The sequence below is a fragment of the Pagrus major genome, chromosome 15 (assembly GCF_040436345.1).
Source record: "Pagrus major chromosome 15, Pma_NU_1.0".
In the NCBI taxonomy this organism is placed as follows: Eukaryota; Metazoa; Chordata; class Actinopteri; order Spariformes; family Sparidae; genus Pagrus; species Pagrus major.
This window is the reverse complement of record NC_133229.1, coordinates 11,193,256-11,206,477: the sequence shown is the minus strand read 5'-3', so window position 1 is coordinate 11,206,477 and position 13,222 is coordinate 11,193,256. Positions and strand designations below refer to the sequence as shown.

Here is a 13,222-nt window from a genome sequence, read left to right as displayed (position 1 = left end):
TATGAGTAATAGAGGAAATATGCCCAGGTACAATACTGCTAATGTTTTTAAAAAAAGCTCCCTTGGTATAATGAATGGTGCCTTCAACAAGGCAAGCTAGTACAAAAAATAACAAATATACAGTATATGATGGAAGATAAACATGTGTCATACAGTATGTTACAATGTAAAAACCAGAAACAATATTTCCAATAAGTTAGAGCCACAGGAGCACTAATGTCTTAAAAGGATCAATCAATCATCAATAAGGCGAGGGCAGTGCATCAGCCCCGGGCAGGGTTGGGTGGTAATGGATTACATGTAATCAGGATTAAGTAATCAGATAACAGAAAGCAAGTACCAATGATCAGTCTAGATTACATTTGAAAAAAAGAAGTGTCATCAGATTTCATTACATGTCAAGGATTACTTGAATCCATTTTTGATTACGTCTTTCATATATGACAATCTATATATGACAAATTATAAAACTTTTTTCATTAGAATAAATATGCTGTATATCTTCTACTGTGGCCTTTATCAAAGTGAGTTACATCTCTCAGGTTACCAGCTTTGTTAATGGTGACTTAAAGGTACCATAAGGAAGTTAAATGGTTATGAAACAGTCGGTTTAATACTGTGTATGACCTACATAAGCAAACACGACCATCAGCGAAAGGGTTATTTCTATATAATTCTAATAGTTATTCTTAATGCCTGTCACTGGGTCGGATTAACTGAGTTAAAAAAAAAAATTGTAAAAAATTGTTGCATCTTTGTTTCATTTGCGTTCAAAACAAATCAGATCAAGATCTTTATGACAAAAGATAGTGGTGCTCATACCACTTTTGCCCAAAGAGAGCGTCAGAATCAACAAAAATTAAAGTTCTATGTAGCTGCTTTAAATAATATTTGTTTTTGTTTTTTAATAATGATAATAGGAAAATTTAAAGTTTTAGTATGTGATCATTTTGCATTACAAGAGCAGAGTCTTCTATGTGGCCTTTTTTACGAAACAACAAGAACTTGCACAATAGAAACAGTGTTTTAGAATAGACACAGTACACCTGTAGTTTGTGTCACTGCTGTTTTTGTGAGGGTGGTTTGATTTGACCAACTGTAAATACTAATGTTTAAAATACATTTTATGTGCATTGAAAAGGTGAGCTGTTGTTGCTGTGTACATTTCTTTGTATAAGGTGCAATATTTTCTGATTTGATTTTGAAGTTATCAAAAATGATTCAGATTAGATTACACTGTTTTTGTAATCCAATGGATTACATTACTAATTACAAAAATTGCCATGTAATTTGTATACAGTAACTGACTACATTTCAAAGTAACCTGACCCAGCCCTGGCCCGGGGCCTGACCCTGAGCTACACAGACATGATCTATAATGGACATAATAATAATAAAAACACAAAGCAACAGCAATGACACAAACAGAAACATCCCTCCCAACCCATTCATTATGCTTTTGTTTAGCTAGTTTTCATTCATGCAAACAGTCACTCAGTCAAACATCATTCAAAGCTCATACTGACACTATTTAAAGAAGCATCTATGATGTGTTTGCCATGTATTGTTTTTTTATAATGGACTGTTAAATATATGTGGTCATTCTCTCACTCTCTTGGTAATTTGGCCACTGAAGAAATTCTGGCCTCAGCTCCTCAGACAAATGAATTTCTGATCAGTAAACTCAGTGTCCAACACCCACTCTTCCTCTTTCCTCTTCATATTTCTGTCTCTTGTCTCCATCCTTCCGAGCTGGCTTTTAAAAGTTGTAAGGTGAAACCAGAACATTTACCCTGGCCACGTGTTTGGCCTGAAAGGTGCGATCACTGTACTCGGACATGTCCACATCAACACTGATCTCCTGCGGCCCTCGCAGTCCCTGGACCAGGATGAGCTCACCAGTCTGTCTGTCTGAACGCTGCATGACAAAGATTCCTCGGGAGTTTCCACCCACTATGCCGAAGCGCAGGCTGTCGGGCCCAGTGCGCCCTGGGGCTGCGGCGGTCGCCATGCGGAAAAGCGTGGCGGGAGTCTTCGTGTTGGAGGGCAGAGACAGGTAGTGGAAGGACACGGTCTTAGGGGCCAGGTGGCAGGAGCGGCTATCCATGGGGCAGGGGTTTCTCTCACACTGACTGCAGGACAGAATTGCAGAAATTATTTAAGTTCCCCCCCACACACATATTATTATGTTCCTACACAGCTCACACACTCGACTGTAGGAACAAGAAGAAAAACACATTTTTGACCCAATGGGGACTTTAAGCAGGGGGCATTACAGGACAAAGTGGTATATGAGTGTTTAACAGTTGTCACGTAATGTGAACATTTTGTCACTAGGAAAATGACTACATCATTAATCTAGCCCCATGGGAAAGTGTTCATAACAGTGTGTTTGTGACCAAAGAGAAGTGACACACATACATACTGTATGAATGAGGTAAAGTGGCCTGAAGTCTTGGATCAAAGCAAGCTATGAACTTTTTTCTATTTTTTTTCTTTTTTCTTTCCCGCTCACACACACACACACAAGCTTTGTCCCTATTTACCTCCATAACACTTAACAGAATACAGAATGTACTCAAGTACTATATATACACATTTCATAACATAGCCTACTATTTTGCAGTTACTGTGGAAGACACTATTTTTACAAAGATATAATACAATTTTCGTTTTATTATCTGAGATCTTGCCGAAGCTATCTCGCCATCATCTGCAATTTGTTTTAATTTCTTTTAAGCACTGCTTTGTTTGACATACTGTACCAAAAATGAAGAGGATTTGCACACTGACGTATAAATGTATACTTAATTCAGCTGCCCACTTTGTCACCATGAATACACTACACAGTCAAAACCTGCTTTGCATTAATATATTCTATGAAATGGGGACCCGTCTCCTGTTCTACTCTGTTCCCTGCTCTCTCCCTTGTTACAAGTGTTTTCCCAAACATTTATCCATTCCCTTTGCTGGCAGTGGGGCAGTATTTCACCACATTGATGGTTCAGCAGAAGCAGACAGAGCTTTGTTTCATGCTCTTAAATGAGGCAGCTTGCTGTTGACTGGCAAACAGGGAGATGGAAGTTGTAATGTCTCCAAACATTTGGCCAGGACAGACGTCCTACATGGTTTAAAAGAAAGAAAACATCATCTTGTGAAGTTCTGCTGAGCATGCAGGTTCTCTGTCAGGAAGGATTTGCTTCAGTGTGACACAGCTATAACCACAAATCTTAGTTTTCTTCTTTGTCATCACTTCTATTGGTTCCAATATCATTGATGCATCACTACAACAAAGCCTGATGGGAGAAAGAATCTCGACGAGTCAGGTTTTACAGTTTATCCAGATTATCTAACTCACTTTATATAAAGGTGAAACTGAAAGATTACATCAGCCAGTCAAAGCTGAACCACGCTGCTAAAACTCAAAATGTTACCAATCAACAGAAAGTTTACATTTCAGTGAGATATACTTGGACACTTGTTTTTAGACAGTTTTCACTTGTTCCATTGGCAGATTGTTTTTGCTTATTACAAGCAAGAAACACTTTGTTTTCCTTTCCTTTCCTTTCCTATTTTTTTTTTTTTTTACCTAATTCGGGGTGACGTTTTTTCCAACACATGAGGTTGGTTGGTAAACGGTAATGGATGTTTACAACAGTTTTAGTTACGGTTTCATCCGCAGCCTTCAGTTTCTCTTCCAAAAGAGTTTGGTTAACCTGGCCATTCGATATCACTGCATTGCCAGATCTTAGCAGTTACCATGGTGAGTTTAATGTTGTTTCTACCAATAGATATTACGGCCAAAATCTACCAAATTAAGTCCCAAATTTTACAAAACCTGAATTTCTCCTTAAGTAGTTTAGCTGGATAACTCTAGGCTGAGACAGACCTTTCATACTACAGATACATATATTACCTCTTTGTGCCTTGTGGGTCACTGGCATGTATTACTGGCACACCTGAACACAGCAATCATCGCTTTAATTTCTGCTTTTCTTGCTATTACAAGTCAAAATGTCTGCCAGGGGCCCATTAGTGTCTCACAGTTGGGTCTTTTTAGTGTGCAATTTCCTGCTGAAACTTTGAGATGTGATCCTGGTTTATTTTGTTATTCAGCTTTTCACTGACAAAACAAATGACAAAGAAGGGGCACATTGGGGTGCATCCACTTACAAGGGAGATGTCCTGACGTAGCTGATGTTGCCATGAGAACGGGGACACTCTGGGCTGACACACTGAAAGCCTCCCCCTGTGTTGATACAAGTTGTCCCGCGGCTACAGTTGTGCTGCTGGCTCAAACACTCGTCCACATCTGGAAGACAAAACAGCGGAGGTATGTAAGAATGAGAAGCGGGAAGAGAGACTTGCCAGATTGACTCTCTGCTTCCTGGTTACCACAGTCTGAACAGGGGGTGCTGTGCTGAGATTGTTTATTTGGTCTTTTAGTTTAGTCTCCCACAAACGCCTCATGTCCCAAAGATCCCTTCTGCTGGGAAAGGGTGAGGTCATTCATTCCACTGGCAAGCACCGTTAGCTTCATGGGTGCAAATGAAAGTGGGCTGACAGACACCTCTGCACAAACTTAAAGCTCTGCTGCTAAAGGCTCCTCGTCCTTCTAAATCACAGGTATTCCTCTCTGCATACCCAGCCAGATCTGCAGTGAATGAGCCTTTGTCCTCTGCTCCTTGCTGTCACTCACCCTCACAGCTCCGCCCATCTGAGAGCAACTTGTAGCCGCTGGGGCAAGAGCAGTGGTACGAGCCTGGGACATTCACACATTCGTGGACACAGAGCTTTCCTCCTTGGTCTAGCCGGTACACTTCACACTCGTTTACATCTGTCAAGAAACAGAAAAGGAAACACTTATGTGTGTCTGCCTTAAACATGCATCACGTGATCAGGTCAAGGCATTGTGCATGTAAAAGTTACAAGGATGGAGGAGATGTTGAGGATATATGTGATGATATAACTCATACACACCCACAGGAATCAAAGTATGTTCTTTCAGTTCAGCCCATAATCAAAATTCCATATTTTCCCTCTTTCCTGTAGTGCTGTTTATCCATCTAGACTGTTTTGGTTTGAGTTGCCGTGTTTCTTAAATATCGGCCATAGAGATGAGAGAGAACAAGATGGCACTTGGCTTGTGGTGCTTAAGCAGCCCAAAAACCCCCAAAATAAATACACGTCTGAAAAACTCAGCAGCAATGTCTCTTTCCAGAAATCATGATCTGGTTACTCAAGATAACAGACATATTTTTTCTACCACATTACACCTGCTAACCATATCACTATGCAGAGGGAGGTGTGCATCTACTTGAGAGGCTCATACTTGTTTCAGTGCAGGATGTAAACATCCACCCTGTTATCACGCCATACCATGTAATAAACCTGCCCATCCACCATGTCTCTGTTGTGTTTGACCTTGCCTATCCCTGTATACAACATAGTCTCATCCGTGGTCACGTTGCCAATGACAAACTACGTCCAGTTACATTTTCAATACAGGCACAGAAACTACCTGGTTATGTTTAGGAAAATGTCAGATTTGGCTTAAAATAACTACTTTCTAAAAACACTGGCTGGGACTCGACCCATGGTCAGCAGGTCTGTTACATGCTTTGGCTGAAACATTAAAGGCATCTTCTCTGCTGAGCTGTGATGTTAGCGAGCTTAGATGGTTTAGGTAGCTAGCCTCCCATCCATGAGTAGATGCACGCTTCCTTCTGTGCAGTTATATGGTCAGCATGTGTTTGGCAGAAAGAAAAATGTTGATTTTGTGATTTTTCAAATGTATTTTTTTGGCACTTTGTGCACCACAAAAGCCGAGTGCCATCTAGTTCCATTATATTCCAGAGAAGACGGATATCTTGGCTGACATCTCCAAAACTTACACTGTGAAGTTGATTTTACTTTAAACAAGTAAAAAAGTAAAGTAGACTATTACATTTAAATTCTACAAGCTAAAAAGTTTTAACAATTTAAAATTATTAGTCTACTTTACTTAGAAATAATGAGGTTTGTTTTCCTGGTTCCTTTAAGTGAAGTCACTTTGTCAGATTTTACAGTGTAGCAACTCACACCAAAACAATCTGGATGAATAAATTGCACTACAAGTATGAGAAAAAAATATGTATTTTTGATTTTAGAGTGAACAATCCCTTTAACAAATTTGGAGTTACTGCATGTAAACTGCCATTTCAAAATGTTACTCAAGCAAATTCATCTTAAAAGCAACTGAACTGTGACCTAAATGGATGCTAATCAGCTTGTGACCTCTCGAAAGGATTATTTTGTTTGTCACAGACTGGCTCCACAGATTACTCTCATTTGTTACCATATCAATCACAAAATCCAGGTATTCTGGGATCTTTTCTGCAATAAAAACCCTATAACATCTTCTATTTTCCCTGCTGAGAAGTAGCTGAGCAGGGTGCCAGCTTGAGGGAACTGCTCTGTTGCTGACCTTGCTTCCCTGTGAGGAGGAGTAGCAAAAGCAGAATTTCCCCCCAGGGGTCAATTAAGTAAAGCGTAATTACAGCTCACCCTGACAGATACTGTTGTCAGAGGTGCCACTCATGTGAAAGCCCGCATCACAGCTGCAGTGTTGGGCTCGGTTCACCTGGGCACAGCGAGGTCTGCGGCTGAATGCTGGGTCATTCATAACACTCCACTCAGGTGGGGCTGCATTAGGGGAGAAAATATTATATAAAATTGTAAGGATGTACAGTAATAGATGTCAGACATGCAAATATGGACTCAAAGAGTTTCAAACATTAATTTTATGTTTCTGACCTGTCTGGGTTTGGTGCTGGCAGTGAGAGCCACTCCAGCTCTGGGGGCAGGTGCATTTGTACTGGTTAACACCTTCCACACAGGTACCTCCATTTTGGCAGGGATTGCTTGCACACTCACTTATATCTGTTGGTATAGGCGAGAATGATCACTATAGTGAACTTTAAAGTTCAAAAACTGGCTGCAGTCTCCAGTAATTTTCAATCAAAACCACATGCTACCATTTTTTCATCATATATTCATGCATACAGATCAAAGGCACGAGGGCAATTTAGTCCAGTCACATCAGAGCTACTTCCTTTTGAGATACATATTTCTGAGATCAAAGAGAAACCTATTCTCTATTCGCAGTTTTAATTCACAGTTCCTTATATAATTTTTGCCTAAGGCTGAAGGTTGCCTATACATAGCTGTGTAAAGGTTTGACAAGTTCATCCAGATCTATCTAAACAACTTATCACTTCTGTCAACCCAGACAAAATGTAGAAAATGAGTTGCTTGAAACAGGATTCAGAATAAAATACAGAGAAAAATTCATCATCAAAGACTCTCAGGAAGGTTTATGGTCATCTGCAGCCCTATTCATCAAACAGCATTTGGGAAAAGTGATGGTGAGATTGGGTCCCTTTGATAGAGTCTGAACTAAGTGAACTGCAGCAGTCTGAGGTTTCACTGAAAAGCATGTGTGACACATACAGCAAAAAATTAAAGAGCCTCTGCAAACCTGTTTATCATCCATCCGTAGAGCAGCAATGAGTGTCCACCCAGTCTGGACTGATACTTAAGAATGAGAAACTGGTACTGTCATTATGGGCACTGCAGCCAACTGTAAGTCAGTGATGCCCTTTAATTTGTTCCATTTGTGGAAAAGCAGTAGTTATGTTGATGACATTTAATGGAGATTATTATTAAATTGTAATCAAATGAAGTCCATCTGCATTTACAAAGTTAGAAGTTTAACCTGTTAGTTTTTATATCGATGTAAACAATGTTTTAGTCATATCTTTCTAAGTAGCACATAAGATTAAATACACAAATGCCCTTGTTTTTATAAAGATTTAAAGGTGTTTCCTTACAGCAAAACAGAAGTAAAGTATCTTGCTGTCAACACCTTCTCAGTTCCCATAAAACCGTTCTCAGGTTTACAGCAATTCTACTCTGCAAATACTCTACATACATACTCTACTGCAAATTGGTATTACTGTAAATGCCTTTGACTAAGAGTACAGTAGTGTCAGGAATGGTCAGTACCGTGGTAAAATACAAGTGAACACAAATTGGTATGACAAGCTCAGATCCATTGATTCACCAACCAGTGCAAAGTCTTATTAGCATATATATCATCAAACAATGACCAAGAAGATAATTCAACTGAATAAAAAATATATCACTTGATATAGAAATACTACAAACTGCACACTGTTGAAAACAACAGAAGGTGGGATGACACTACTGATCAGCTCTAAAAGTTGTTCAGTCTGTCAAAGTTAGGACACAAGTGGACATCATGCCTTATGGTCTTTGTTTCTGTAGTCAGTTCTGTGCAGATGTTTATATCATGAAGCAGCTTCTGCTCTTTGGGCTCCAGCGCTGAGGCCACAGTATACTGGATGACCACCAATCCCTTTAATGTTTATTTGACTTCCCCTGGGGGCCACCACAGGGCCATAACATGAAAAGGCCCACTTCACTCTGCTAGATATTTTTAAACTCTTCTTAACTTTAAAGTTTTCACGCTCTGTCAATACTGCTTTTTAAGCATGACTAAATTTAAACCTCTTACGCTGGGCTGAAAAACATGAACAGGGATAATACTGTGCAGAGTCAAGCCTTCTCATGTTGTTTTAGCCATGAATGTCAATAAACGTATGCACATGTTCAGCTGAGTGCGCCACTTGGAATTTTTGGAAGAGAGCCACCGGCATAGGCGAAAGGGGCTATCAATAGCATGCTTAGCATACTTCTGTGCTATCAGACCATGGTGTGGGTATAATGCCTGGACCTAACCCTGTCCAGTGGGACCACTGTCAAAGAAACAGGGAAACATGAGCAAGGGGGGGTGGGGGGTGGGGGTATCTTACAGTAGCTCAACCACTACTGCTCATGAGGAGAAGAAACCTGGAGGGTAAGGCACCCCACAGTGGAATGCAGTACAGGTGTTTTTCTGTGTTCAGAGACATTTAATGCCATTTTAACGAGGGCTTCATTCAGTATGCTGAGCAGCTCCAGCCACTCGAAAGAATGCCTCTTTTCTTTGCCTGTTATCTGTGTATGTGTGAGGAGCTCAGTTTGGCGTCTGGGTCTCTTTCAGCCTGGCATTCAGCCTCTGCTCAGACAAGGTCGCCTTAAATGGGTGTGGGGATTTTCGTTCAACAGTGAATTGTTCCCAAAAACATTCCACCAAATCATACAAAAGTGGTAGGGAATGTGTGTTTGTATTGGGAGGAAGTCATGGGGGTGAAAAGCCTCTACTCCCTATGATGATGAAAACATGTAACACTGGTCTCTCACATTGTCAAAGGCCAGGAATGGCTTTATCTTGCTCAACAAACTACATGCTCCCTATGAGGCTCACCTTTACAGATGGCACTGATGCCAGTCCAGGTCCCGTTGTCCCGGCAAACACGCGTGGCAGAACCGACAAGATGGTAGCCCTGTGAACAAGTGAAATGGACCTCATGTCCGACAAAATACTTTGAGCCAAACTTGGTTCCATGAGTGGGGGCTTCCAGAGAGGGGCAGGTGGTGGGAGCTGTGGGAGAGAGAAAAGAGAGCATGAGAGGAAGGCTGGTCACATGTGGAGTAAGCCTCCCGACATCCTCTGGCATTCTCTGCCTGGGGATATACACGTGTCACCGGCAGTGCAGAGCCTTCATGGGAAAGGACGGTTCAAATGCCTCATTTACAGTCAACCAGCACACGAGCAGTCGTTTATATGTGTCACAGCTTCACCAGCAGCCAAATGTTATGCTATGTTGCATGCTCTGGAAAGTTTAGTGTTTGCACAGTATTAAACATAATTACATTACATAACATTATGAATAGATTATATTTTGGGCTTTTGAGAAGTGTAGGAGGATTGTGAGAAAATGTTTCCTATTCCTCCAATGAAAACCAACATCTGTACACTTTAGATACTGTACGATCAGTCATACTCGCATGGCCAGATATCCACTATGTCCAGCTCAGGTTTGCAGTACAATGATTGTCAACTGCACAGTTTTCTCACCAAATTTTGTGTTTAACTTTGAGCTTGATGTCACAGTAAGATAATTGTGTGTAATATGTTTTTTGCATATATTTTATAAAGGGAAGCATAAACTTTAGAGTAGGCTAGCTCTGCTTAATTTTACTTTAAAATGCTAAAAGAAGATGGGGATTGCTGTACAACATTTAGATAATATTAGCAAAATACAATCTATATTATATTACTATTTCATAATATCTATATTATATTACTTATTCATTTATTTTGAACTACATCAAAATCAAAATATATTATCTTAATACATGGTTGTGGATTGTCAGATTTTCCTCCTGATCTGAGCATTTTAAGCAGGTGGTGCTGTAATTTCACTTTTGTCTTTTCATTTTGTTGAGCCTTTATTGCTGTAAACGTAAAATATCAGCTTCTCCTGTCTTGCCAAGAACTCTCCATAGAGTTCTGGACTGCACCAGTCCATCACTAACAAATTGGCCTCAGTGTTTGCTGCCAAACAACACATTTCCACAAATCCACTTCCCCTGTCAAGTACCCAGCTCTGAAACTGAGATGGCCTCGCACTGTTGGATGAATATCCTGCATAATCCTATAATGGCTCTCTATTGTCACTGGTTCAAAACAAAACAGTTTGAAGATCATCTTCAAACAGTTGAATGATCCTAACATGTTGTAAATTTGATACTTTGGAATCTTCTATTGCCTTCAACTGCAAAACCATTCACTGAATTGTTTAACAAAACCTCAGTTATATCATGCATGCATGTGAAACATTGCTATAGTTTTACAACCAACCATTATGTGCTTGATGTACATGTATGTACATCATTGTATAGCTCTGCTCAACTTTAACCTGTGCATAGGTCTAATCAGCCACATTGGTGTGTGTGTGCATGGTGTTGAATATATGTATTCTGTTTCCAAGTACATGTCATATAATTTAATCTGAGAACAAGTCGATGAGGATGATCATTGAGAACAAAAGATCTTTTACACGGGAGACATTTTGATATGTTACAGTGGGAAAATAATAATTACACAAATGATGGCTGAATTCCATTTAGCTTCTTCAGTTTCAGTGTTCTTGTATTGTGCATGCTCACTCACTGTCATGACTTACTGGACACTGAATAGACTCTCTATTATCACTCTATTACTGAATAGAACAGAGCCATTATTATTGTTATTAGTAACACCTGTACTTTTCCTACTATGAAAAGTCGAAATGACTGCTGTGAAAAAGTCCTGTAAAAACTGATTGCCGATTATCAGGATGGATATGATGACTGTAAGTGTTGGTGGTGTGTGCTGTTATCTGTTTAAGACTCACCAGCTGACTGGTCTGCTTGCGGCAACTTAGAGACGGAGTTTTGAAGTGTCGCCAGCTTTGACTTCATGATCCTGAGGCCCTCTGTGAACCGCATCTCCTGGCCTTTCAGAAACTTCTCCATCTGACGAAGCACCCCCACCACCTGGTGCTTATCCATGCACGTCTGTGAATGAAGCATGAGCACTATGAGCAGAATTAAGAGTTATAAAAGAGCCTTGGCAAAACATTTCTAAAAGCAATAACTTTCCAACCAGAAATAAAGGTTACCTCAGTTTAACGGCCATAAAATATAAAACATGAGCAGTGAATAAACATTCATGTGCAGCTGTGGAGCATGATGTAATTGAAACTAAATCCAACTTACTGGTGGGCACATGGTTGTTATGGTTACCAAGAGTTTTCAATGATATCAAAATTCATTATGTAACACTGACAAAACATATTAGTGGGATGTTTTTACTGTACTTGATACAGTAACTCACCATGGTTTCTTTTACTTCCTTCTACAATTTTCCATTAGACCTAATTGCACTCACATGTGAGATGTCCCTGGCCTACCATCTCTCTTCTTCTCTCCTTCACCCCTTTTCTCTTACTACCACAACTCCAGTGGCAGACACAGCTGGACGAAAGCTGTCTGGCAGATGTCAATGGGACCTAAGTCCAAAATGCTGTTCTTTTGTATATTTTGCATGGTGGTAGGAAGGCACATGCTCATTGGATAATCCTGAATGGGCAGACTCAAAACAGCATGGGTGCCACTAGCAGTTACTTTAGGGCGAAGAAAGCTTGTCAAGCCATTACAAGGTACCTCAGAGAAAAGTGCCTCTAATCCTTTCAGAAGGGGTTTATTAATCACATGCTCATTGGAACAATTTCTCTGCGCAGCATACCTTAAATTCCTGCACTGGGAGGACTTTGTACAATAACAACTAGCTTCAATACATTCAAATCCAATGGGCACATAGTTTGGACCTGTGTAGAAGTTCAACAGTGCCATGTTCTTTTTACCTGCCGCAGGCAAAGGGGAAATACCACCAGCTGACAAGACATGAGCGGACTCATATCCGGATGCTATAGTGATGTTTTTAAATGCAAAAAATATCTAGTAATTTCTCCAGTGGAAACTGACTGCTCACAATAGGTGGATGCTGGACAAAGTGGTAATACATAACAAAAACAATTATATTAGTTGTTGAGGTGACTTTTTATTCATAAAAGGGTTAAAATACTAAAATAAATAACTTTCAATCAAATATATGAATAATGTTATTTTCAAAATACAGTTTGATCAGCTTTTGAGATTTCACATATCAAACTTAAAAGCCATTTTTTCCCCAGATGACTTCTTGGACAAGTTGTTGTTGTTGTATAAACTGATGTGAGGTAAATTGCTCTTACCTGAACGGCAGCATGACCACTCTGGATGGCTGTCAAACACAGTAAAAGCAAACACCTGTGTCGAAAAGACAGTGTCATCTCTGAACGTCCGGCAGTAATAACAGAGTAATACTGTCCTCTGATGATGTTCTCCAAGATTTAGTAGGCTTCTATCTTTTTATGGTGCCTGTTTAAAATCCAAGCAACAGCTATATGTTGTGAGGTTTCGTCCCCTGGTTCCAAGAGTTTGGAAGATGCTCATCAGGTGTCTGAGACAGAGATGCGCTGCCGTCTCTTTATGTGCGCTCTCGGAAAGGTTTAGCCTCTGAGCTCTGCACGCCACCTAGCAAGGTTTCCTGCAGCAGGAATCCCTCCCACCGAGATACTCTCAAACATTTACATGTCCTTTTCTCTTTAGCTTACATCTCTCTGTGGCTGACAGGGAAAAGTTCACATGATAGAAAGTTAGCTGGAGGCAATCTGACAAATTGCACGAG

General features: G+C 40.2%; 1 protein-coding gene across 1 annotated transcript; it reads right to left on the bottom strand.

Annotated features, from left to right (window-relative positions):
• Positions 1-1,590: 1,590 nt before the first annotated feature.
• Positions 1,591-12,824, bottom strand: fbln7 (fibulin 7). Its single transcript, XM_073482456.1, has 8 exons — positions 12,747-12,824; positions 11,346-11,508; positions 9,371-9,547; positions 6,796-6,921; positions 6,547-6,684; positions 4,700-4,837; positions 4,174-4,312; positions 1,591-2,132 (listed from the first exon to the last, which is right to left on the bottom strand). Exons 1-8 carry the CDS (start codon positions 12,822-12,824, stop codon positions 1,760-1,762), a joined length of 1,332 nt encoding a protein of 443 aa, XP_073338557.1. The 3' UTR covers positions 1,591-1,759.
• Positions 12,825-13,222: the final 398 nt, after the last annotated feature.